Source organism: Carassius auratus, chromosome 43, assembly GCF_003368295.1.
Source record: "Carassius auratus strain Wakin chromosome 43, ASM336829v1, whole genome shotgun sequence".
In the NCBI taxonomy this organism is placed as follows: Eukaryota; Metazoa; Chordata; class Actinopteri; order Cypriniformes; family Cyprinidae; genus Carassius; species Carassius auratus.
In genome coordinates, this window is record NC_039285.1 from 4,466,917 (window position 1) to 4,488,802 (window position 21,886).

The 21,886-nt window shown below is 36.8% G+C and overlaps 3 protein-coding genes and 1 non-coding gene across 5 annotated transcripts; 1 reads left to right on the forward strand and 3 right to left on the reverse strand.

The window, feature by feature from the left end:
• Window positions 1–275: 275 nt before the first annotated feature.
• On the reverse strand, window positions 276–3,149 carry LOC113061510 (lymphatic vessel endothelial hyaluronic acid receptor 1-like). Of its 2 annotated transcripts, none has more exons than XM_026230671.1 (6): window positions 3,004–3,149; window positions 2,722–2,884; window positions 2,235–2,374; window positions 754–1,149; window positions 565–643; window positions 276–489 (listed from the first exon to the last, which is right to left on the reverse strand). In XM_026230671.1, the coding sequence occupies exons 1-6, from the start codon at window positions 3,128–3,130 to the stop codon at window positions 309–311; spliced, it is 1,086 nt and encodes a 361-aa protein (XP_026086456.1). In that variant the 5' UTR covers window positions 3,131–3,149; the 3' UTR covers window positions 276–308. The 2 variants fall into 2 exon arrangements, with proteins under 2 accessions (XP_026086456.1, XP_026086455.1); XM_026230670.1 differs by having other exon boundaries at window positions 565–646; window positions 3,004–3,146.
• Window positions 3,150–7,818: 4,669 nt separating this feature from the next.
• On the forward strand, window positions 7,819–11,359 carry LOC113061215 (inner centromere protein-like). Its single transcript, XM_026230257.1, has 7 exons — window positions 7,819–8,091; window positions 9,010–9,210; window positions 9,295–9,482; window positions 9,655–9,868; window positions 10,686–10,784; window positions 10,880–10,947; window positions 11,022–11,359. The coding sequence occupies exons 1-7, from the start codon at window positions 7,819–7,821 to the stop codon at window positions 11,176–11,178; spliced, it is 1,200 nt and encodes a 399-aa protein (XP_026086042.1). The 3' UTR covers window positions 11,179–11,359.
• A 20-nt stretch (window positions 11,360–11,379) lies between these two features.
• Window positions 11,380–21,608, reverse strand: LOC113061512 (eukaryotic translation initiation factor 4 gamma 2-like). The gene is made up of 22 exons (XM_026230674.1): window positions 21,425–21,608; window positions 20,604–20,712; window positions 20,231–20,321; window positions 19,859–19,924; window positions 19,654–19,779; window positions 19,290–19,392; window positions 18,407–18,538; window positions 18,175–18,241; window positions 17,932–18,083; window positions 17,713–17,823; window positions 15,671–15,853; window positions 15,378–15,516; window positions 15,129–15,292; window positions 14,938–15,048; window positions 14,493–14,621; window positions 14,274–14,378; window positions 13,963–14,178; window positions 13,613–13,871; window positions 13,231–13,435; window positions 12,913–13,121; window positions 12,717–12,838; window positions 11,380–12,611 (listed from the first exon to the last, which is right to left on the reverse strand). The coding sequence occupies exons 3-22, from the start codon at window positions 20,239–20,241 to the stop codon at window positions 12,546–12,548; spliced, it is 2,676 nt and encodes an 891-aa protein (XP_026086459.1). The 5' UTR covers window positions 20,242–20,321; window positions 20,604–20,712; window positions 21,425–21,608; the 3' UTR covers window positions 11,380–12,545.
• LOC113061921 (small nucleolar RNA SNORD97) lies at window positions 14,710–14,894 on the reverse strand. Its single transcript, XR_003278473.1, has one exon. It is a non-coding gene; the product is annotated as a small nucleolar RNA SNORD97 (small nucleolar RNA).
• Window positions 21,609–21,886: the final 278 nt, after the last annotated feature.

Here is a 21,886-nt window from a genome sequence, read left to right on the forward strand (position 1 = left end):
GAATTTAAAGCGTATCATATAGGCGTATCATATGGCCTCATTAAAAAACATATTAGTATTTACATCAGTTATTGATATCTGAAAGTGAAATAATATTTGAAAATTAAAAGCAGCAAACTAAAAACAAAGTAACATTTAAAAACCCAAAGAACTACAATGTTGTTCCAAATCTGTTTGACTTTCTTTTTTATGTTACAGAATAAAAATCTGAATGTGCTAAGTACATGCAGTTACAGTGACAGTTTTTAATGATTTATTTATTTTTATCAAAGTAGGCCTACTGTGTTTTTACAAAAATTGAGTGTTTTTTAGAGTGAGTCCAGGTCTTGTTCCATTTGAAGGATGAGGTTGTCGAATATCCTATTGTTGTTGTCTTTGCTGGTATGTTCTGGCATACAATGCCTCTCACTTATTCGTTTCCACATTTCGGTTTCAATAATCTGTTTTGGCCTCATTCTGGTCCAGGATGGAAACCGCTGTCGTCGTTTACTAAAGCAAAGCACTAGTCAGTGAAGAGTATGCATATTACAACTCTTTTCTCACGACAGTAGATTAAACACTTACATTTTAAGATACCAAGATGCACCTGCCGCTACCAGCAAGAACAGTAGCACAACAGAAATGATGACAAATGTTTTGGGAGCTGCTAAAATATAACAAAAACAAAAGAACGTGATAAAAATTGATGTGCAAAGTCATTCACATTGAAAGCTCATTTACAAAAGTCATCTAGAAAAAGTTTTGAAACCCAACCTTCAATGGGCGATGTGTTAGGTGTTGTGGTCTGGGACAATGCAGGCTGGCTTGTTGGAGTTGAACTATGCTGAAGATGAAATTGAGTAGATGAATTAGTGGAAGATATGGGGGATGAGGTTGAAAATTCGGTTGATGAGAGAGACAGAGGGCTTGTCGTTGCCTGGGAATTGTTTCTGATGTTAGAAAGTGTTGTAAATGTTGTGGAAGTGTTGAAAGCAGAGGAAATGGATGGACTGGATGTGTGGAGGGATCTAGAAGTGTAGGTAGGAGAAGAGGTTGACTTAATGGATGATGGATGGGTTGTTCTAGTGGAATAATGCTTGTTTGAGGGTGTTCTTTCTCTTGTAGTAGGTTGAAACCTGCTTGATGTTGTTTCAAATGATCCACCAGGACCTGAGGTGCAATGTGAGAGACATATTCTGATTAGCACATTTTATTGACAATGTTAGTAGATTTAATTACTGACTTTAATATTATAATTATATATTTGTTACAAAATGTCAACATCGGCATATTGTATTTTCTTCCTAATCACATTTTAACCTCTTAAGACCCTGCGGCCTCATATGAGGACATTATATTTTTGTGAATTTCTCTGAGACTGTTCATGCCACAGTTTTAAGTCTGGATGTCCTGTACAAAGAACTTTCAGGGCTTTTCAGAGATACCAAATGATTGGATGTTTCACTATGACCACTCCTTCTCTTTGGTCTTCAAAAATATCTGAAATTAATTTAGTGACACTCTTATGGAAATATGATCATATTTGGTGATTATCCTTTAAATCATATTTTTTAATTGTGTGTCATTAATCAACATCTCAGGAAAATGTAATGGGGTTTCAAATCAAAATATGACTTTCTGTTACGAAACAGGACGTTGATTTCATACATGTCCTCATATGAGGACACAGAGACTAAAAGCATGTTTATTACGCATTTTGGGAGACATAACAAATGAACAAGGAAAGAAATTATATTTCAATATCCTATGAAATATGATATATTATGTAAACTTTATAATTTATTACTCCCATTATTGCACTTATTTTCATTGCATGGTAGCCCAAAAACACATTAATTTGCAAATAAGATTTAATTTATAGATACATTTTATATAATGAGAAAACCTGTTTATATTATATATTGTAATATATAATAATAATACTGTATATTGAATCATTCTGTTATAACATAGTCGAGAAACATCTTTATACAATATTTAGTTAAAAAAAAAATCTTGAAAATTAAAAATGTATTGGTGATTTAAAAAAATGTTCATTCATGTCTTTTTATTATTTGTTTTTTAAAGAAATTGAGTCCCAATGTCCTCTTACGAGGACATAGCATAACTTATGAATGAAATATCTATTTACAATGCTATAAACAATGTAAAGACATGGAAAAAAAAAAAATCTCGGGTTTTAAGAGGTTAAACATCGTTGTTCCTTATTAATATTATACATACAGTATTATTACCTGCTGGCTTGAAACAGAAAACGTCAAACATTTGGCTGATTGTAGTTGTCCAAACAATAACGCCTAAGTTGTTTTTACCACAATTGATATTTTTTTCGATTCGAGGAATAACTGCAATTCGCTCTTCAACCCAACCATACCTGTGTGAAAGCATAATATTGCACTCTTAGCAGAAACAGAAACTATAGAGTTAAAATATAATTTTTAATCAACTTCTCAAAGTTGAACTTCAAGCATTTGTGTATCTTGTGTATCGTATTATTGAAGGTTTGTGTACTGGACATTCAAGCAGGCCCATATTATATTTAAATGACAAAGTACTGTACTTTAAAATTACATATATAAGGAATCCAGGTTTTTAAAATGTTATTTAAAAATAAGATTCTTATGTCCTAAAAGAGCAAATCTATATATGTGCATATATCTACAATAATATTTTTTCATTTGACTATGTCTATTTAATATCTCTCTTTAAATAGTGATATACCTGCATGTCTGTAAGCCATTTTTGTTTGCTGTTTCCACTTCAGCCTTTTTAGCAATTCTCATTTTGATAGCCTCACATACCTCTTTGGCTGTGGTGGCATTGAAACTGTACACATTGGTCATGGATTGGACTAACAACACTCCAGAAATTCCATTTGTAGGGACTAAAAACAACCAAAAAAAAAAAAAAAAAAAAAAAAAGGTTTTAATAAAATGCAAAAGTATAAATTCACAAACCTTTAAAAAATGGAAATCAAGAGGAAAAAGAAAAAGATAAACCTACCTTGAATTTGACTCACATCTAGACAGGGTGTGCTTATAAATAAGAAGAACAGTAGATATAATGGTAACCAGGCTCTAGCCATGCAGAACATGCCAGCAAAACTGTCCAGAGGCTTGAACACACTCATTCTGATGTTGCTGCAGAAAGAGACCCATTAAAATAGGAAACAGGAGGTTGAGGATGATCTGTAAGATGACCTTCCCAAAGAGGGCATTTAAGCTAGGGCAGAGGACAACTAAGAAACGTTCACTTCCTGTGGTTGTGTAACAGTTTTGCCTATTATCTTTGAATTCATTAGATACATTATGTACATATAGACATTCTGGTCAAGTTGGAAAAATATCTGACTTCCAAGCAGCTATACTGGGCACTATAAACACTATCAGTCTACTATAAGACACCTCTTTCAGTCTCTCTTTCTCTCTCTCTCTCTCTCTCTCTCTCTCTAAAAGTTTTATATAATTATAATTATTATTTCAGATAAAATTCAATGTGAATGCTGACTTAACACATTGTTGAGGTCACTGACACTTTTAATCTACTGGAAAAATATTTCCTCTAAAAGTGTCCTTGGAGAAGAATTTTATAAGCCTAATGTGTGACTATAGCAAAAGACTGCTGAATTAGGCCTGCTTCCTTCTGCAGATCATTCTTTGGAGTGCTGTCTGTGATTCTGAAGGCTAAATATACAGAAAGGCTAATTACCACTTTCACTTTCAAAGGAACCAGCAAAGTGACATGCTTTTGTAAGAAGCTCTGGGATAGAGAACAGTGATTTATAAACAATGTTACTTGATAGTGATGATCTTGCATTCAAGCATAGAAAGCATCTCCTCTAAATGAACACTCAGGGGAGAAGTAGAAAATTATAGGAAGTTATTCATAGCATCCTGTACCATTTTTGCAGATTCAAACAATTATCTTATCTTTAAATTCCTGACTTAGAACATAAACATATTTTTCTCGGACTTTTCTGAGAACACAGGAAGATGACAAAAGGTTTTGACCATTTTTTTAAGTATTACTCATTTGACATTTAAAAAAGTTTGTGTACTTTGCTTCTTTTACAGTGTCTTGAAAAAGTATTCATACAGCTTCATTTTTTTTCAGGTTTTGTAAGTTGTTGCTTTATGTTAAAATGCTTTAAATTATTGTTTTTCTACATCAATCTACACTCCACACACCATAATTCTAATGTGGAGACGTGACAACGGGGTTGAGAATCCAAGTGCAGGCTTTATTTACAAGAGTGGTCAGTTAGACAGGGTCAAATCAACAGCAAACAGGTATAATCCAGGGTGAGACAAAACAGTAATCCACAAACATGGGAAGGTCCAGACAGGAAGCGAATAAACAGATAAAAGTAAACAGTCCATTGTCAAAACAAGGCAAGGAAACAAGGAACTAGGAAACCACAGGAACACTACACAGGCTAGACCAGGGGTGGCAAACGTCAGTCCTGGAGATCCACAGCCCTGCAGAGTTTTGCTTCAACCCTAATCAAACACACCTGAACAAGTTAATCAAAGTCGGAAGGGTTACTAGGAAGCTACAGGCAGGTGAGTTTTAATTAACCTTGGAGGTGACCTCTGCAGGGCTGCGGCTCTCCAGGACTGGAGTTTTGCCACCCCTGGGCTAGACAATACTCAGCAATGTGTGTGTGTTTCTCAATACAAAAAAGTATGCAAATTTCGGACTTGCATCCTCAGTAAGTTTGAACTTTGCGAGTTTGACTCGGGAGTGTGAACTCCCGCGGATGGGACGATGCAAGTGCAAACAGAATAGATAATCTCTGATATCTGATCATCTCCGAAATCAATGAAAACATTTTTAAATGGGCGGTGTCTTTATAAATAAACCGCAGATTTGAATTTTAAACGACTACATTCTCGTCTAATAATACTGTTTAAAACTAAATTTCATGACACAATAACAGTAATATTTAGAAAATTATCAGAATAAATGGTGGTTGAGATCACAATGCAGCGTGAACTCAACCAATCATCATGTTTAGTGCCAAAGTCCCGCCCCCGAAAGATCCAGACCTTTGAAAAAGTACTACCTTGCAAGCAGTGGAAACACACCAAGTACCAGTCTAAACTACCAAGTTTCTAGGTAAAGTTCCAGTGGTGGAAACACAGCTGTTCTGACAGGACAGTCAGAGAGTTTAAAGGCAGACACCGCTGCCTCTGGAGGTTCTGTAGCAGAAACCATCACCTCAGGAAGTGCTGGACTCATGAGTTATTGGAACAGGAAACGGCACTCCTGGCTGTGGTGAGGGAACTGGAGTCATAGGAACAGGGAACGGTACTCCTGGCCATGCCAAGGAACTCAAGGACTGGAGTGGGTTTGTGAGCAGACTGCTTACTAAACACTGGGAGTGGAGCAGACTTGGGAGTGGATTCGGTGACTGGAACAAACACCACTTCCTCAGAAGGTTCTGCAGCAAAGGCTGCTACCTCCTTCAGGAACTGCAGTGGTGTGTGTGGCCCAAACCACACACATGTCCAGGGGAACAGTCTCTGTGAGGACTTGTTCTAAGGCCCTTTGGAAACCTGCTGCTAGCACCAGTATCAACGGTGGATCCTCCACACTGGATGATAATCTCAAATACCTTGATACTGACCTTGAGGCACTGGTCTTGGAATGGCTCTGGAATGGCGGCCATCTTTTAGAGAGGCTCTGTGTTGGCAGCCATCTTGTGTAGAGACACTGGTGTGACACAACTGGACTGGGGAGTGCTGAGAGCATAGGAGTGGTGACCATAATTACCGGACTTGACAGTGATCCCAGTGAAACAAGCCAATTGCTGCGAACAAATTTGCAAAGATGGTAAAAATCTTTTTTTTATTATTATTTTATTCAACATTATGGTGTTTGGAATGTAGATTGATGTGAGAAAAAAAAGTAATTGAAAGTATTTTAACATATGGCAGTAACATAAAATGTGAATACTTTCGCAAGGCACTTGACATAATCCCATACAATTGTAGTTAGACAGTTGAGGTTTAAAGCAAAACCACAAACAAAGCTATCTGGGCCAGTGGAACTTGTTCTATTTGTGCTGCTTCACTCTGCTTGAATAATACATTTACAATGGAGGGGGTTGAATTTCCTTGCTCTGTAAAGTAAAGAGAATCAATCTTGTACACCATACTTGTAAAGGATCTGCTGTTATTACAGTTGACTCTTACTATAACAGCAAACATAATGCAAATGATTCTGAATAATTATTTGTTAAGTCATTTAATTATGCTATTGATCTTTTCATGTGTTATTGGAGGTTTAGTAAATTGCCTGAATGTTGTGGTAATGAGCAATCACAAAATAAATAAATATATGGATATAAAATATTGATTTGAGTTTAATAGATTTTTAATATGACCTGTTGTTTTAAACTTCCTTTAAGAAAAAAAAAAGTCCATTAGGAACCATTCAAACAGGACACTATTTTGCATTTAAAAATGTAAGATCCAGGCCAGGATGTTTTTTCAAAGTTGAGTGTAACGGTCAAACATGTCTCTCTAGTGCGTTCCATAGAAAAACTATGGAAAAGGAGCAGAGTGGAATGCAAAAACCCATTCTGCATGAATGACCCTTTACAATGTGCAAAACAATCTGCTAAGATACAGACAAAAACTGTACACATTTTGCATCAGTGCTGTTCACCCTATACTCAAAATATGCAAGTACCGCAGGGCCCCTCGAAACACCTGGGGACCTCTTGCTCATGATGTTTTAATGATAAGGGCTGTGCATAGAATTTTAATAATATAATTCTGGCTTCCAATGATTATGGAAAGACTATGGTGTATTCTTTTCCTTTCCTTCAAAGCAGTGCACTACTGCCCTTCCTATCATCCAAATCAGTCAAATCATGTAACATGACTTATGTAATAGACAATCACTTGCTGGATGAACTCAGTAATAAAAAAAAAAAAAAAAAAAGATTTAAAAGCATACTAAGCTGCGAAAGACACCCTGTACCCCAGGAGGCTTTCAGTGCACGTGACCCAAGATGGAGTGAAACATGTACGGACAAGTAGCCTATGTGCTACTCTGTGCTTTGGTGTGTGCTTAAAGGAACAAAAAAAATAAGTCATGCTTGTCAGTATATTTTTGTCTTAAAGTGACAGAAACCTAATAAATCTGTTGCTTTCTCTGTTATTAATCAAACAACAAAAGAAAATGAGAGAATCATTCACTGCTCTTCACTGAATTACTTTAGTAACTTTAATATGAATCAGCATCAAATTGACAAAGTTTTTGCTCAGGGCCCCCAGAAGTCTGGGACCAGCACTGATTGCAATAATAATAACAATGAAATCTGAGGTAGTTTTTACTACAATCAATACCTGAGATGTAAGATTATGCCAGCTGTGCTTGTATGAAACAAGAGAGAGAGCGACAAAGTGAGTATGTGGTGTGACATGATGGATGACATGACTGACGTAGACTAAGTCATATATAATTATCAGAATAACAAAGACACTTGTGAAGAACCACCCTTAACACCTTAGCATCTTGCTCTCAGGATATTCTTGGTAAACTCCACTTACATTTTCATCAGGAAATGTAAAAAATCATTACCAATATGCTGCTAACCCTAACCAGCTGATTTCAGGATGATGTGAGGCACTATGGTGCAATTAGTCAAGGAGCTGTGAATGATCCCTTGTGCTACTGTAGCATAGAGTGTCTGCTACATGTGAGTTGGTATAACATTTCCTCATAAATTATTGATCTAGGCTGCATGTTGGTGACTCTCCTTGGTTCCCATTGCATTTATGTCTACAGGGACTTTGGGTCAGAGCGATGACCCTAAGGGCCAGCTCTCATGGAGAGCTCCAGGCTCTGACTTCACTGAGGACCCCTGCTTCAGACAGCGGTACTTTTAAGTTCCTTTCTCACAGCAGCAACAACATGAGTGGCCGATTCGAAAGCATTGAGGAGATTAAAGGAGTTTCGAAACCCACACACCCTCATCGAAGACCTGTACGTGCGGTCCGACCCGTGAGTGCTCTGAGTGCCAGCGGCTCCTTCCTGCAGATCAACCACCTGCAGGGAGAACTAGTGAGGAAGAGGAAGGTAGGTGCTGACATGAGACTAGATCCTGATATATAAAAATAGTCTTTTAGATTTTTTTTTCCTTTTTAGATTAAAGAGAGTTTACCAAAAAATGTAAATTCATAATTTCAGGGTTATTATGGCACACTAAAACGAATAATTATTAATAAATACTTATTTTATAATTTTCATATATATATATATATATATATATATATATATATATATATATATATATATATATATATATATATATATTTTTTTTAGGTAGTTGCCAACATGAAAACATTTTTCAGTTTAATTTAGACAACTTGACAAGTGAACAGTTTATTAATAATAATAATAATAATAATATATTAGAGAATAAAAATATTCATTAAAAAATTATTAATCAACAATATAATACATTCAATTAAGAATAAATAAAACAATAAATAAATACAATAAATTAATAAATAAAACAATGTATGTGTGTAAATGTTTGTGTGTGTGTGTATATATATCTAATATATATATATATATATATATATATATATATATATATATATATATGTATGTATGTATGTATGTATGTATGTATGTATGTATATATATATATATATATATATATATATATATATATATATAATATGAAGGGTAAATATAATTAATAACTATAGAATTTCCAGCAAGTCCAACCCCCCCCTCCAACCACTGTATCTGGATTGTTCAGGAATATGAAGACCTAAAAAAAGAAAACAAGTATCTGTCTAACGAAATTCACATGGAAAGGATCATGATGAGGACTGAGAGTGAGCATACCATGAGAAACCTGCGCAATCTCAACCAGGACCTCCGGACCCAAGTTAAAGAGGTGTGTTACACATAAGACATCACAGAAGATGCAGAGGAACAAAAAATAATGGTTCTGTCCCTTTTTTTTTCTTTATAATAAATTAGTTGAAACAGACACTTCATGTCAGCCAGCAGAGGGCGACACTGTGTTCCAGGGCAGCTGAGGATGCTCATAGAGGACGAACAGAGGCGGACAAGACAAGGGCACTGGCGGAGGCCCGGGCTCTGGACAGCAGGCAAGAAAAAGATCTCGCAGTGGTTGACAAAACACGACTCAGTGAAGAACTACATCTGCTGAAAAAAGAGGTACAGATACAATATCATACACACAAGATGCAAAATAATGCTATATTTGACTCGCTATAATCATTTGCATACTGTCATCCATAGCACAGTGGTGTCCAGCTACTTTTAGCTCAAGTTGAAAAGAATTACTTCGAGAGCAAGCTTAAACTAGACAGGGTGTCAGGAGAAAAGCAGGCTCTCCTGGAGGAGAACACAATACTGGAGGATGAGAGGAACATGTTACGACACAAACTGAAGGAGCTGACTGAGGAGAATGTGAAGATAATGGAAAAGTAAGCACAAAAGCATTCAGTAATGCCATTATCTTTGTTATACAAGTATTGTAAATGGATGCTGGTCTGGCAGTTTTCTGACTATTATAAAGCAATAAAACTAAATGGGAAGAGTCTAGTTCATGATGTTGTCTGTCACTGTCATGCTCTCTCTCTCTCTCTCTCTCTGTAGGGAGGTGAACTCCAGACGCAGAGCTCTGGTTGCTGAAGAGCAGAGAGAAAGGGCCAATAAAGCCCAGCAGGAGGCTGAGCAGGAAAGACATTTAGTTGAGCGGGAGAGGGAAGATCGCAACAGCGAGTGTCTCAGCTGGAGAGAGAAGCACCAGGCTCTGGCAGAAGTCATCAGAAGCCAGGAAGAACTTAAGTCTCTCCGGCAGACCAAAGCAGTATGTCCTCTCGAATGTAGGGCCATTCCTTTAGTCCATCATGAATATATGTGAATTTTACCATCAAAATCAACCAACCATTTACCAAAAAATCAACAAATCTGCTGTCAAATAAATGTATATACAATATTATATAAATATACTGTATAATAAACACACACACACACACAGACTATTGGGGTCAGTAAGACTTTTTCTGAATTAAATTAATAATTTTTTTCCCAGCAAGGATACATTAAATTGATTAAAAGTTTAAGACATTTACAAAGTAACAAAATATTTCTAGTAAACAAAAAGAAAAAATTAACCAAAGAATCCTAAAAAAAAAAAAAAAAAAAAAAGGTATTATAGTTTCCACAAAAATATTAACTGGCACAGCTGTTTTCAGTATTAATTAATGTTTCACGAGTATCAAATCAGCATACTAGAATGATTTCTGAAGAATCATGTGAAACTGAAGACTGGAGTAATGATGCTGAAAATTCAGCTTTGCATCACAGGAGTGCATTATATTTTAAAATATATAAAATAAAAACGAGGTATTTTACATTTAATATTTCACAATATTACAAATGTGTTCACTGTATTTGGTATTTTTATTCATAAAAACATATTACTGATCCAATAGATCTTTTTAATTGTCATGAATATGACAATTTTATTAAAATATTCAAGGGAATAATATGAATAATGTTTGATATAAATCTTAAATAAATAACTTAAAAAATGCCTTTTCAAAATGGTACTACCACCCATCTTGTGAAATTATCGCTTTCTAACTGATTGCACAATAACACATACTGCCATCTCACTGCAGTGTCAAGCTAATATTAAGAGCTACTTCCTGTGCATGACTGAAAGCGACCAGAGGGTTAGGATCCTAAAAAATCGAGATGGCACTCCAAGGAACTTCCCGGTAAAATGTCCTGCCTGTCATTCCTACACATTATCAAAAGTGTAAACACATGTTTTCTTGCTAGATAATAGCATTAAACAACATGCACCCAACAGGAAGGAGACCCTGTGTACATCTCCACACCTGACCTCAACAGTGAGGATTCAGAGAAGAGCTCAGGGAGGTAGGTCTTATTCTTAATTATCAATGCTAAACTTTGATTAGCAGATGTATTGTATTCAAGTCTCATCTGATCAGCAGGACGATGTTTAGGGTGGCTGCCCCTCGAGTTGGACAGGACACCGGCCCAGCTCACTTCAGCGAGCGGTCACCAACGGCAGATACCCATGATTCTGGACGTTCAAGGAGAAACAGGAAAGTGGAATATTTCTGCATCCCCACTGATGAAGAATAAATGTGAATGGACAATAGATCTAAAAACTAGACAAACAACAAAATATTGCTTGTAAACAGGTTGCAAATCTCCTTAAATATAAAAAAACAAAACAAATGTTACTGTATCCCTATGGTTAAGAGATTTAGTACAAAGGAATCTATGAAATGTAAAATTCTCAGTGCATTTCTTATAAAACATGCCAATGAAAACACTTCAAGATAATCAAGTTTTTCCTTTATTGTGAATTCAGCAATAGTGGTGATGAAAACAGCACTAAACAGCCTTAAAATGACAATCATAAGCCATTTCCTTTCTGACAGCTGGTCTGCAGTTAATATGTTGGCAAACGCAAGTTCACAAGATTAACTTTGTCCTATACAGTTAAAACACCTGTCAATAAAGGGTTGTCTTGAGAACCGCTTACTGACAAGGGCAAAAGCCTTTCATCGCTTAGGGGTTTTAAAGATTTTTCTGATTTTCATTGAGGCAGGTTCAAATAACCCACCACTTCGATGTTTATGATTGGAATAATTTGCAATAGATCAGCGGGACCTGAAGGGCAACATTACTACTGCCATCATACAGAGAACACATTGCAGTTACCTTGTCAGAACACACTTTAGACAACATTAATGAAGTAAGGCTGGGGCAGCAGAGGCATCAAGTTGACACTAGTAGCCTGATTTCTGCATCTTCAATGGAAAGCACTTCAACTCTATTGTAAGCGGAGATATTAGGTAGTGTATTGTGCAAAAATCTAACTACGCAGATGTTCTGGATCTTAATTCAAGTCTAAAACTTTACACATAATCGAAGCCTAAATAACGCTTATTCAGTAGGAGGTAGAAATGGAAACCGCTAACATGTTACAGTTTTACAGATGTTTAAATCATGCACTGGGGTGAAGGATATTGCAACCGACCCAGAATAACACTAGTAAAAGCATCTACAGCATAACCTATTAAGGCCATTCCACAAGGATCTCATGATTCATTTTAATCAATATCCAAGACAGACTGCTAACAAATCATTGGTTCTATACAAATTTCACACCTGCTGAGACGCTGAAAGGTTTTCTGTCCTGTGTCTTGTGAAACGAAAACAAATTAAACCAGACAGAACACGTAAAGGAAGATTTGACTACCACTTTTTCTACTGAAAAAGCATAGCGGTTCTGAAACCAAAGATGATAAGCCTGACGTTGGTTATGATGCGAGAAACATTAGAGATGTTATGAAAACGGTCTTTTGTTTAATTCATGAGCCTAGCAGCAGTATACTATAATTGGCCGAGTGTGAGCTACTGCAAAGTGTGAAGGAACCAAAGAGAAGAAAGTCAGTTATGTTGCAGGAAATTAATGTGTACTGGAAGATTAGTCTGGATCATCAGTCAGCTTCCTCCTCAGACTCCTCTTCCTCAGCGGTCTCAAGCCAAGTCAGCCACTGATTCACCTGAAAAAGAAAGATTAAAGACTTGTAAGTGTACATTCTTCTACTCCAGAGTAAAAACCTTTGCATTTGAGAACATTCAAGTTTAGAGTAGTTAAATACACATACCTGGAATAAGGCTTTCCCTTTTCCAGGAAATTCTTGGGAAATGTCTTCTTTCCATGCAAGAAAAGCTTCCTCCTCAATAATTTCCATGTCATAAAAGTGGACAAAGTAGCGAAGCAACATACCTAATAAAAAAATAAAAATTAACATTCAGAAAATCTTAACAGGCACAGCAGGTTACAATCAGTCGTTTCTGTACCTTTTGGGAAAGCGCTGGCATTGCAGTGCACCTGCAGGGCATACAGGGCACTGACCTGCAGGTCAGCCTGATTGTGGAGGAACTTCTGCATGACTGGCTTAAAGGAGAGTAGCAGTTGCTTCTCCTGGTCCAGCTGCTCTTTAGAAGGGGAGGCCAGTTGCTCATCACCTTCGTCCACGCCAAGCTCAGCAAAGATATACTGCAGCAAGCTGTTAAGTGGAAAAACAGTAACGGTTGTTAACAATGACGTCATTTACAATCAATCTCAGTCTTTTATATCTCCATTTATGAATGTAATGCACATTTAATGGGCTGTACCTGGTTATAAGTATGTTGATGAAGCCCTTGTCAGTGTGGAGTTTGGGAGAAATGTTGTCTTTGATCCACTTGTAGATGGCCTGAGGGGAGGGGTCTGCCTTGATCTGCTTCAGCAGTTCCTTCTCCAGTTTCAACAAGGGGAAAAGGAAACTTAAACCTTTGCCCTCAAGAACCTCCAGCATACGGTCCTTATTCTGGTCAATTTCTGAGAAACAAAAATACCAAAGTTAAATACAGCATGTAATCAAAATCAATCCTATTTAATAAAAAATATATGTGTATATACACACACAAACACATACACATATAAATGAATAAAGAATACTGTGAATGACCAATCAGAAACAAATATTTCAGAGTTGTGTTTAGAAAGGAGACATACCAGGAAGCATCTTCTGCATGTTGACCTTGCTCTGCTGAAAGAGATCTGTGAGCCACTCACGGTCCTTGAGCTTGGATGCTTGCTGCAGGCATAGCAAGAAAAGAGGAAAGTGGTTGCCGTTCTCCAGTGGATGAGCCAGTTCTGCCACACTGACCAACTCTGCAATGATAGCCCGTGCTGCAAACTGTGCTAGGTATGACTTAACCAGAGGAATGTCCACCTCTATCTTAGGGCATTGATCTAAGACATTCAGCAGAGCCTGTTGACAAAAATCATAATCATGGGAATTATATAATGAAACACTAAACAAATATTTGACTGCTGAAGGGGAAAAAAGCAAGGTAACGTACCTGCATGAAGTTTTCCCCAGTGATTAAGCTCTCAGTGCGTAATGTATGGATAAGAGTGCTAGCCTGCTCCCGGTCCACATCACTTCTCTCCAGAGAACACAAGATAATTTTACTCAACATCTCTGGCAGAAAGTGTTTGGGAGCTTTCATCTCTTTCACACCACTGACAGCATCCTCCATGTTCTTACTGTTCAGATAATCTGTCACAATGCTCTCCTGTTGTAAACAAAATCAGCAAACCATTAGAAAGTTTCTAACAAATGGCGATAAATGCTTTGAGCACAAAAGGGTAGGACAACAAAGATACACACAGTCATTTTCAGCAGTTCCTCCTTAGCAGGCGCTGGTTTCTTAGTAGTCTTTTGAGGTTTCTCCTGGATCAGAGGCGGGTTGGTTTTCAGACCAAGTTGAGGAGGCTAAAAAGAACACAAGGAAATTATTGATTTTTCCTAATTTCATTCCAAGGAAAATTTGAAAAGATATGCCAAATTAACTAAAGAGAGTTCAGCAAAGCTGAGAGAATGTTCTACCTGTCCGAGTGGTGGAGTCTGTGTTCGTGGAGGCTGAGCACTTGGTGGAATCATGGTAGGGATGTGGGGATGCAGTTTTGGCATTTGGTTTTTATTCACGAGGAACGACTGAGCAGGTCTAAGGCTGATCTGGAAGAATGGATCACGGGAAAAATATACAATACATTTTTAGGCTAGTTAAAAAGAATAAAATGCTTGATACTATTTTTCACAATTCACACCCTCATATCTCATAATCGCAGTCAGTGGACTGGCTGGCAGTTTAAGAGTGAGGGATAGAAGAGAAGCATGAGGAGGAGAGAAAAAACAGGACGAGTAATAAACAAAGAGCAGACAAAGTAAGAAAACTGCCATCCAGTGGAGTCCCTCAGAATAACGCGTCTTTTTATAATCACAGGGCGGAAGACGTTTCGGTTTTACTAAGCACTCAGTGCCTCTGGTTTACCTCATCTGCATTGAGCTGCCCCTTCTTGAAACGTGGATGCATGTCCTTGGATTGAGCTTGCTGCTGGTTTGAATGGTTCTGGTTTTGATTGTGAAAATGCTGATTCTGTCCCTAGGGATACATAGTTATTTAGTAATTTTTTAGGAATTGCTAATTATAGAGGTAAGTGCTGCAAAAACATCTATGCTTACCTGGTTAGACTTGATGAAAGGCTTCATACCCAAGTCAAACTGTGACTGTGGTTGGGAAGCCATGTGTCCACTGTGGCCATTAAAAAGAGGATTTGTACGATGACGTCCTAGGGTGGGGGAAAATCTGTCCTGGATCACACCTGGACCAGTCCCTATGCCACTACCTGCAAATATAAATACAGTAAAGAAAAATACATAGCATATTTATTTCTATCTATCCATCCATTCCATGGCAGGTGATAAACTCACCTGGCATCTGACCAAACATATCGGCCAATCCCCCTAGAGTTTCTCTATCCAGTTTCATCCTGTTCGGCATGAAGGGGCCTTCTAGGAAGAAGTCCATTCTAATTCCCTGGTTCATGGGTGGAATGAAAACACCCAAATCCTTTAGAGAAGAGGGGAAAGATAAAGACTTGTAATAAACAACATTTAAATTTGACATCAGTTTGTAACAGAGTCAGTAACTCGCTACTTAAAGATAACGGTTAACAGTTTTAAGAAAAGGGGAAATAAACAACAACAACAACATGCTGACTTGCCTTCACTGCATCTTGACGAATCTGGTTAATCGTCTTTGGTCCATTGTCGATGAAAGCTTTGCGAGGGACCCAATTGTTCTCTCTCAGCTCCAAAGTGTCCTGCAATAGGAAACGAATCCTTGCAGGCAAATCCTTGTTGTTCATTAAGGATTGCATCCGGCCAAAGTACTGATCCATTAAAGACTGTGGGAAAGGCAACAATGGATGAGAGATCATTCCTGCAAATAACACTTATGTATAGTGTTCATTTTGTCAACTATTTTTAATTTAGTCTTAGTCCTGTGTCAAATGTAGGTTTATTAAATGTAGTTAACTTGTTTTGTTTTAGGTTTTTAGGTGACTAAATGTCGGAGAATTTTAGTCTAGTTTTAGTCTGTGGAAACTTACATTTAAGACGAAAATATTATGAAAATGTGTATAATTGTTTAAATTAAGAAAATATATATTTTGCTCAATTTTAAATCGCAATGATTGTTGTCATTTGAGAAATCTTTAAATTTCATCAGACGTTACACTTTCATCAATAAGCACAAATCAATAGAAAATTGACTCGTATGCATGGTTTCTTTCACCTAATCTAACGTTAGTGTCCAGATTAATAGGATATCAATTAGAGGATAAATAAACACCTGGGGCTGGTTGCACCAGCTGGACATACACCCAGTCGTAAGACTAGGCTGGACGTAAAACTTTGCAAAGCCCAGCATAGGACTTACGGCTAGCTTTTTTATGTCTAGCTGGTGCAACAAGCCCTTAACCAGATATACACTCACCTTGTCTACATTATACAAAGTGGTGTAACAAAAACCTACTCTCAAATATTACATCATAGAAAAAAGCAATAGCAGAAAGACTTCTTGCTGCACAGAGGTTGTGTAAGTAACGTTACAATTCGCAAACCACTATAGCAAACACAGACTGGCTGAATGACACTTTCATTTAAGCAGAATACCTCAAATGGAGATTGCTAAACTCCAGCTTACTTGAACAGAACTATATGTCGGTGTTTTCAGATCACAGCGCCTCCGCAGAGGGAGTGTGAAGGGTTGCCTGATTGGACAAAGCAAAAAGTACGGGCAGAGTGCATATCCGTTTAACATAAAAGCACTTATTGAGGGACTTGAGGTTTCGAAATATTTTGGCTTTTCAACAAAAAAATATTTTGATCAAGTTTTTGTACTTTTAACTACTTTTAGTCATTATTTTCATCAACGATATTGCATGTTCATTTAGTCTTAGTTATCATTTAAGGACCATATTATCATCTATTTTTACTTTGTATATTTTACCCCTTGGATCAATTTTTTTTCATAAGAATGGAATCTCATTTCACTTCTACGCAGATGAAATGCAAGTGTATCTTCCTTTGCAAAAGAATAGTAAAAAGCAAATAGAATCTTTGTCTGTTTACAAGAAATTAAGCTACAGCTGTCCTTAAACTTTTAAAATCTGAATGAAGACAAAACTGAAACTTTTTAATAAATGATCTCAAGTTTGAGAAACATTTATTCTGTGGTTAGGTCTTGTTTTTAATCACTTGAGCTTAATAGCCAAGGTGAAACCATTGCCTTGTATTTACAAGGCTAGATTACTGCAACTCTTATGTTGGCATTAATAAATCATTGCTTAGATGCTTACAACTGGTTCAAAATGCTGCGGCAAAGCTTTTGACAGGTTCTCATAAGAGAGATTAAATTACTCCTGTTCTGAGTTCTTTACAATGGTCACAGATATCTTAAAACTGCTCACACACACAAAAAAAATAAATAATAATAATTATCTGTCTAAGATGTGTTTTGTTCTTAAAAGGTACTATGGGTACTTTTCCACAAATCACAAATCAACTCTCAACACTTGAGCGCACTATAATAATTTCTTGATTAAATAACAAGATTTGACTGTGTGCTTTAAAACTGTGTTCACTTGTCACAAGATCATTAAAAATTAGAAAATGTGAAAAATGAATTGGTGTTTTAAAATGTATCAATCAATCCTCTTTTGCACTGCTGAATAACAATAATGGTTTTTGGGACAGGTGGTACCTTGGCTTTTTCATGGTCGAGTCTGGGCCCCACAGTTCTCATTATCTGACAGAGACACTCCAGATCCTCTCCCATGTCCTTGAGCTGGACCCTCTTTTTTTTCTCCAAAAGCTACAGATAGGGTAGAGAGGGTGAGTAATCAAAATCTTTGAGCCACCACTAACAAAAGAACATAATATAATGAAACCAATAGATTAAAATGCTTCAAGAGATACGCACTGTTTTGATGCACTTATGAAGGATAGATTCATGGATGAGGTCAAGTTTGCCGAGTTCTCCAATGAATTTGATATTGCCAAGCATCTTGAACTTGGCAATGGCACGCTGCTCCTCCTCCTCAGAGGTGAGAGGGTTGTCTTGTTTGTCATAGACTAAATGAAGAGACAGCTGAATGTTAGAAACCAGCAACACAGCATAAGTCAAAGACAAAACACCTATGATGTTTTAAGGGGATTAACTCACTGTCAACATTTTTGGTGCGGTTTTCAAATTCATCTTGAAGCTTTGAAATTAGAAGTCTTCTGAAAGTCTGCAGACAAACACACAGTACACAATTAGAATAAAAATTAAGTTACGGGGAAAATCAATTTGGAATACAAAGATTTGTTTGGGAATAACACAGCTCTTTCAGATTGAACAAAATTTAAGAAATACGGTTATGCCATAGGATTTATAATAGGATTCAGGTACTTACTGTGCTCTGCTTTTGTGACGACTGTATTTCAGGTGTTTGGCCATCAAAGTTTGGTGCATCCTCTGCCAAACGCAGACATAGCTGAGCATAGAGTGAGCTGTATTTGGGCTCTTCTAGGGCTTTGTCTACGATCTACAGGATAGATGACATAATTAATGTAACCACAGTTTTTCCGTAATGGATAAACACGAGTAATGCATGTCGATATCTATAGGTTTTTTTTATCCTAACATCCCCGTTACAAATTGGTCAAAATGCACTGTTGTTGCTTTAATGGTCAGAATCAGCATTAAACCATTATTGAGATTTTTATTTTATTTATTAGAAGTAGCTAAGTAATGAGCAGGTTAGTAAGATACATTATAAATATTTGTTTTATTATTATTATTATTATTATTATTATAATCATCACGACAGTGAAACAACTGATTGCTTGCTGATCACTACACTACCATTAAAGTTTTAGGTCAGCAAGATGCGTACCATTTTAAGCTCTTCACCAATTTTCAACTTGCACTAAAAACATGATTGAGGCGAATGTTGTGTTTTTGCAGCAATTGCATAATTAAATTAAATTGTGTGCACACATCAGAATGATTTCTGAAGGATCACGTAACACTGTAGACTGAGTAATGGCTGCTGAAAATGCAGCTCTTCCATCACAGGAATTTTACTTTTCAAAAATTTAATTAGAAGTCATTTAAAATGTAATATCACATCATTTTTGTTTTCAGTATGTTTCTGATCAAATAAACAATACCATGGTTACATTTAAATGGTTCAATCAAATTCTTGAACACCATTATGAAATGTGGTAAAAATATAAATAGAACAGTCAGTCGTCAAACTATGTATACTTTAATATATCACAAAAGCATCTTACCAGCAAGATGACACCTTTGAGGACAACTTTATTGTCTACACCAACATTGAGAAGCTCAAGGCATAGCTTGTCAAACTTCTCGGGGGTCAGCTTATTAAGTATGCTAAAAAATAAAATAACGAGAAACAAGAGCAATGAATTAAACATCTTGCACCAGTTAAAATAAAGACCACTGTCTACCACATGTAGAGATTTGTGCTTATTTGAGCATGAGATCATCGGCTTAGCAAACCACAAAAACGTGCTCACATGTCTCAAAGCACAATGAACAAAAGAAAGAGCTCATTTTATTTATTTAAAACAGAGGCTTCTTTTAGCTCCATTCCTGCTGAAGTGAATATTCATGCTCCTTAAGGTCACTCACCCTCTCACTTTCCTAAATATTGCATCGTGATGTTCTTTTTCATTGGAGGAGTTGACATCTCGTCTAGTGCTTCGTGAAGGAACCCATCTCTGAACGCTAGGCCCTGGGGTTTTCCCCAGGTACTCGCTGAAAGGCAAACAGAGCGGTTAGAGTCTCCAAAGAATGTTTCAATGCCGGATTATTCTTGACTTTAACAAATTTTTACCTGTTACCGACAGTCTTGGGATAGTGCTGAGAGGCACCCCTACCTCCTCCTCCGCCCGAAGAAGCACTAGAATTATAAAAGCAATGCTAGATTAGACAACTTCTGAAAGCCATTTGCACAACAACCACAAGACAACACATGACTGGAGTTGTGGAAACCATTTTAAAAAACCAAGCCATAGAGAAAGGAAATGGTGGACCAGTTAATAAACTTGATGACTTTTTATATTTAATGTGGTATGTATATCAATCTATAGCTATATCTGAGTGACTCCATTTTAAGACACCTATTAAAAAGAGTTCCCCCATCTCGTTCAAAGTCGATCAATCTTCAATTCAAACAACCTTGTAAAAATTCAGGCAAATGCTTTACCCCTTGGTCATGAGTTAAGTTAAACTGAACTCTCCACTTGCTCAAGGCGACTGGCGTAGCGTCAACGCAGATGCTCGGGTCTAAAACGCAACTGAACCAGTGTGCAATAGAGAGAAATGCCAGTCAATATTGAGAATAGGTCTATTTATACAGATAATCTCGACCTGGAAAGCTTCAACACTGGGAAAAATCACATTTTAAATGGTGTCTCAAAAGAAAGGTTCTGCTGAACAAAGAACGATGTAAATATATTTCTAAGGCAATTTTAAAAAATATATTTTAGAGCTATAGCTAAGCTCCGTTTCTTCCATTGATGGGTAACAGTCAAGAAAGAATGGGAGCCAAGTCTTTGCCAATCATAATGTTTTCTCACCTGAAACGAGAAGCACCCCCTTCTGCAATCACACTCTCCACTTTGGCGGCTTGACAACGAAGAATCTTCAAAAGAATAATAATCAAAGGGAGGGGTGGGGAAATCCGAACTGCATGAGAGAAAGCAGAAAAAACAGAGTAAGAAAGGAGTCAAGTAAACATGACAAAACACAACTGGCACGTTCATAAATGGCTGCGTATTACACACACTGGAAGTAACGTTACTAAGATAGTCTGATCAGATCGAATGATTTCCTCTTCCTCTAAAGATGAAACGGCCTATATCAGAGACTGAGATCAAGTATTATCAAAATAGTTTATAGTACGAATATATTAGGTCGAAATCAAATTATTTGTCTTCTTTCATAACAAAAGAGGCCAAACCTTGAGCAAACACGGTAACGTTAGCAGGCTAAAAGAAAAACCAGGAAAAAAAATATTAACGTCTTTATGTTTTCATTATTTTGAAAGCCTGAAAGACGAACAAATCACTTAGGCTTATAACAAAAACGTAAACAGATAACGTTATAGCTCAGCATTTCCACTAAGTTACTATAAAAGCTTTTGCGTAATAGCTAGCTTGCATGCTGAGTTTGGTCACATAACACTGTCCACGCTTCAGGACACAGAGAGAAGCCATAATAGACACATTCATCTATCTAACGACTGATACGTATATCAATATTTTGCTTTAACCTTAAAGCAAGCAGCAACACTCTCAGGTGTTTGTTCTATAACGACGCCATTTTCTGCGTTCACGACCTCCTAACAGCAGCCATTTTATCTTACGTTAAATACAAAAAAAAAAAAAAAGAACCCTACCTTTATTAAGGAAACCTCAGTTTTGATTTTGGATTTAGTTCTTCTAAAAGAGAGAAAAAAAATGGTATAAAACAATCGATGTGTTTTACAGAGTACTGAGACGGTAACCGGTCTGACACGATTGCAGCTCACTGTGTGTGGGTGAGAAATGTGCGCGAGCCTTCTCCTGACTGACTGCTTGACGTCACACAGGAACTTGATTTGTATTTGTCAGGACTTTGTTGGCAGTAATTTTCCGTTGGTTACAGATATTTTGGAATGGTCTGGTAAATTTTTATTTATTTATTTTTAATTTGTGATTATAATTTTTAGAATTTGATGATAAACAAAACGTTGATCATAAACAGATTTTGTTTACATATGGACTGGACATTGACATTGCATCCAATGCATCCGCTTATGGACGTTATTGTAGGCCTTCACTGGTTGTATTTCAGAGTATAATGTATTTTGGGCTCTGTA

What these genes read in the sequence shown, in the direction of transcription:
- LOC113061215 (XM_026230257.1), top strand. Translation starts at nt 7,819, where the DNA reads ATGACCCTAAGGGCCAGCTCTCATGGAGAGCTCCAGGCTCTGACTTCA. An exon ending in GCACTCCAAGGAACTTCCCG is followed by an intron (nt 10,785 to 10,879) that starts GTAAAATGTCCT and finishes TGCACCCAACAG; the next exon opens with GAAGGAGACCCTGTGTACAT. An exon ending in TCAGAGAAGAGCTCAGGGAG is followed by an intron (nt 10,948 to 11,021) that starts GTAGGTCTTATT and finishes TCATCTGATCAG; the next exon opens with CAGGACGATGTTTAGGGTGG.
- LOC113061510 (XM_026230670.1), bottom strand. Translation starts at nt 3,130, where the DNA reads ATGAGTGTGTTCAAGCCTCTGGACAGTTTTGCTGGCATGTTCTGCATG. An exon ending in AATGGCTTACAGACATGCAG is followed by an intron (nt 2,375 to 2,721) that starts GTATATCACTAT and finishes GCTTTCACACAG; the next exon opens with GTATGGTTGGGTTGAAGAGC. An exon ending in GCATCTTGGTATCTTAAAAT is followed by an intron (nt 490 to 564) that starts GTAAGTGTTTAA and finishes GCTTTGCTTTAG; the next exon opens with TAAACGACGACAGCGGTTTC.
- LOC113061512 (XM_026230674.1), bottom strand. An exon ending in TTCATAAGTGCATCAAAACA is followed by an intron (nt 17,824 to 17,931) that starts GTGCGTATCTCT and finishes CCCTATCTGTAG; the next exon opens with CTTTTGGAGAAAAAAAAGAG. An exon ending in AGACTCCACCACTCGGACAG is followed by an intron (nt 14,379 to 14,492) that starts GTAGAACATTCT and finishes TGTTCTTTTTAG; the next exon opens with CCTCCTCAACTTGGTCTGAA.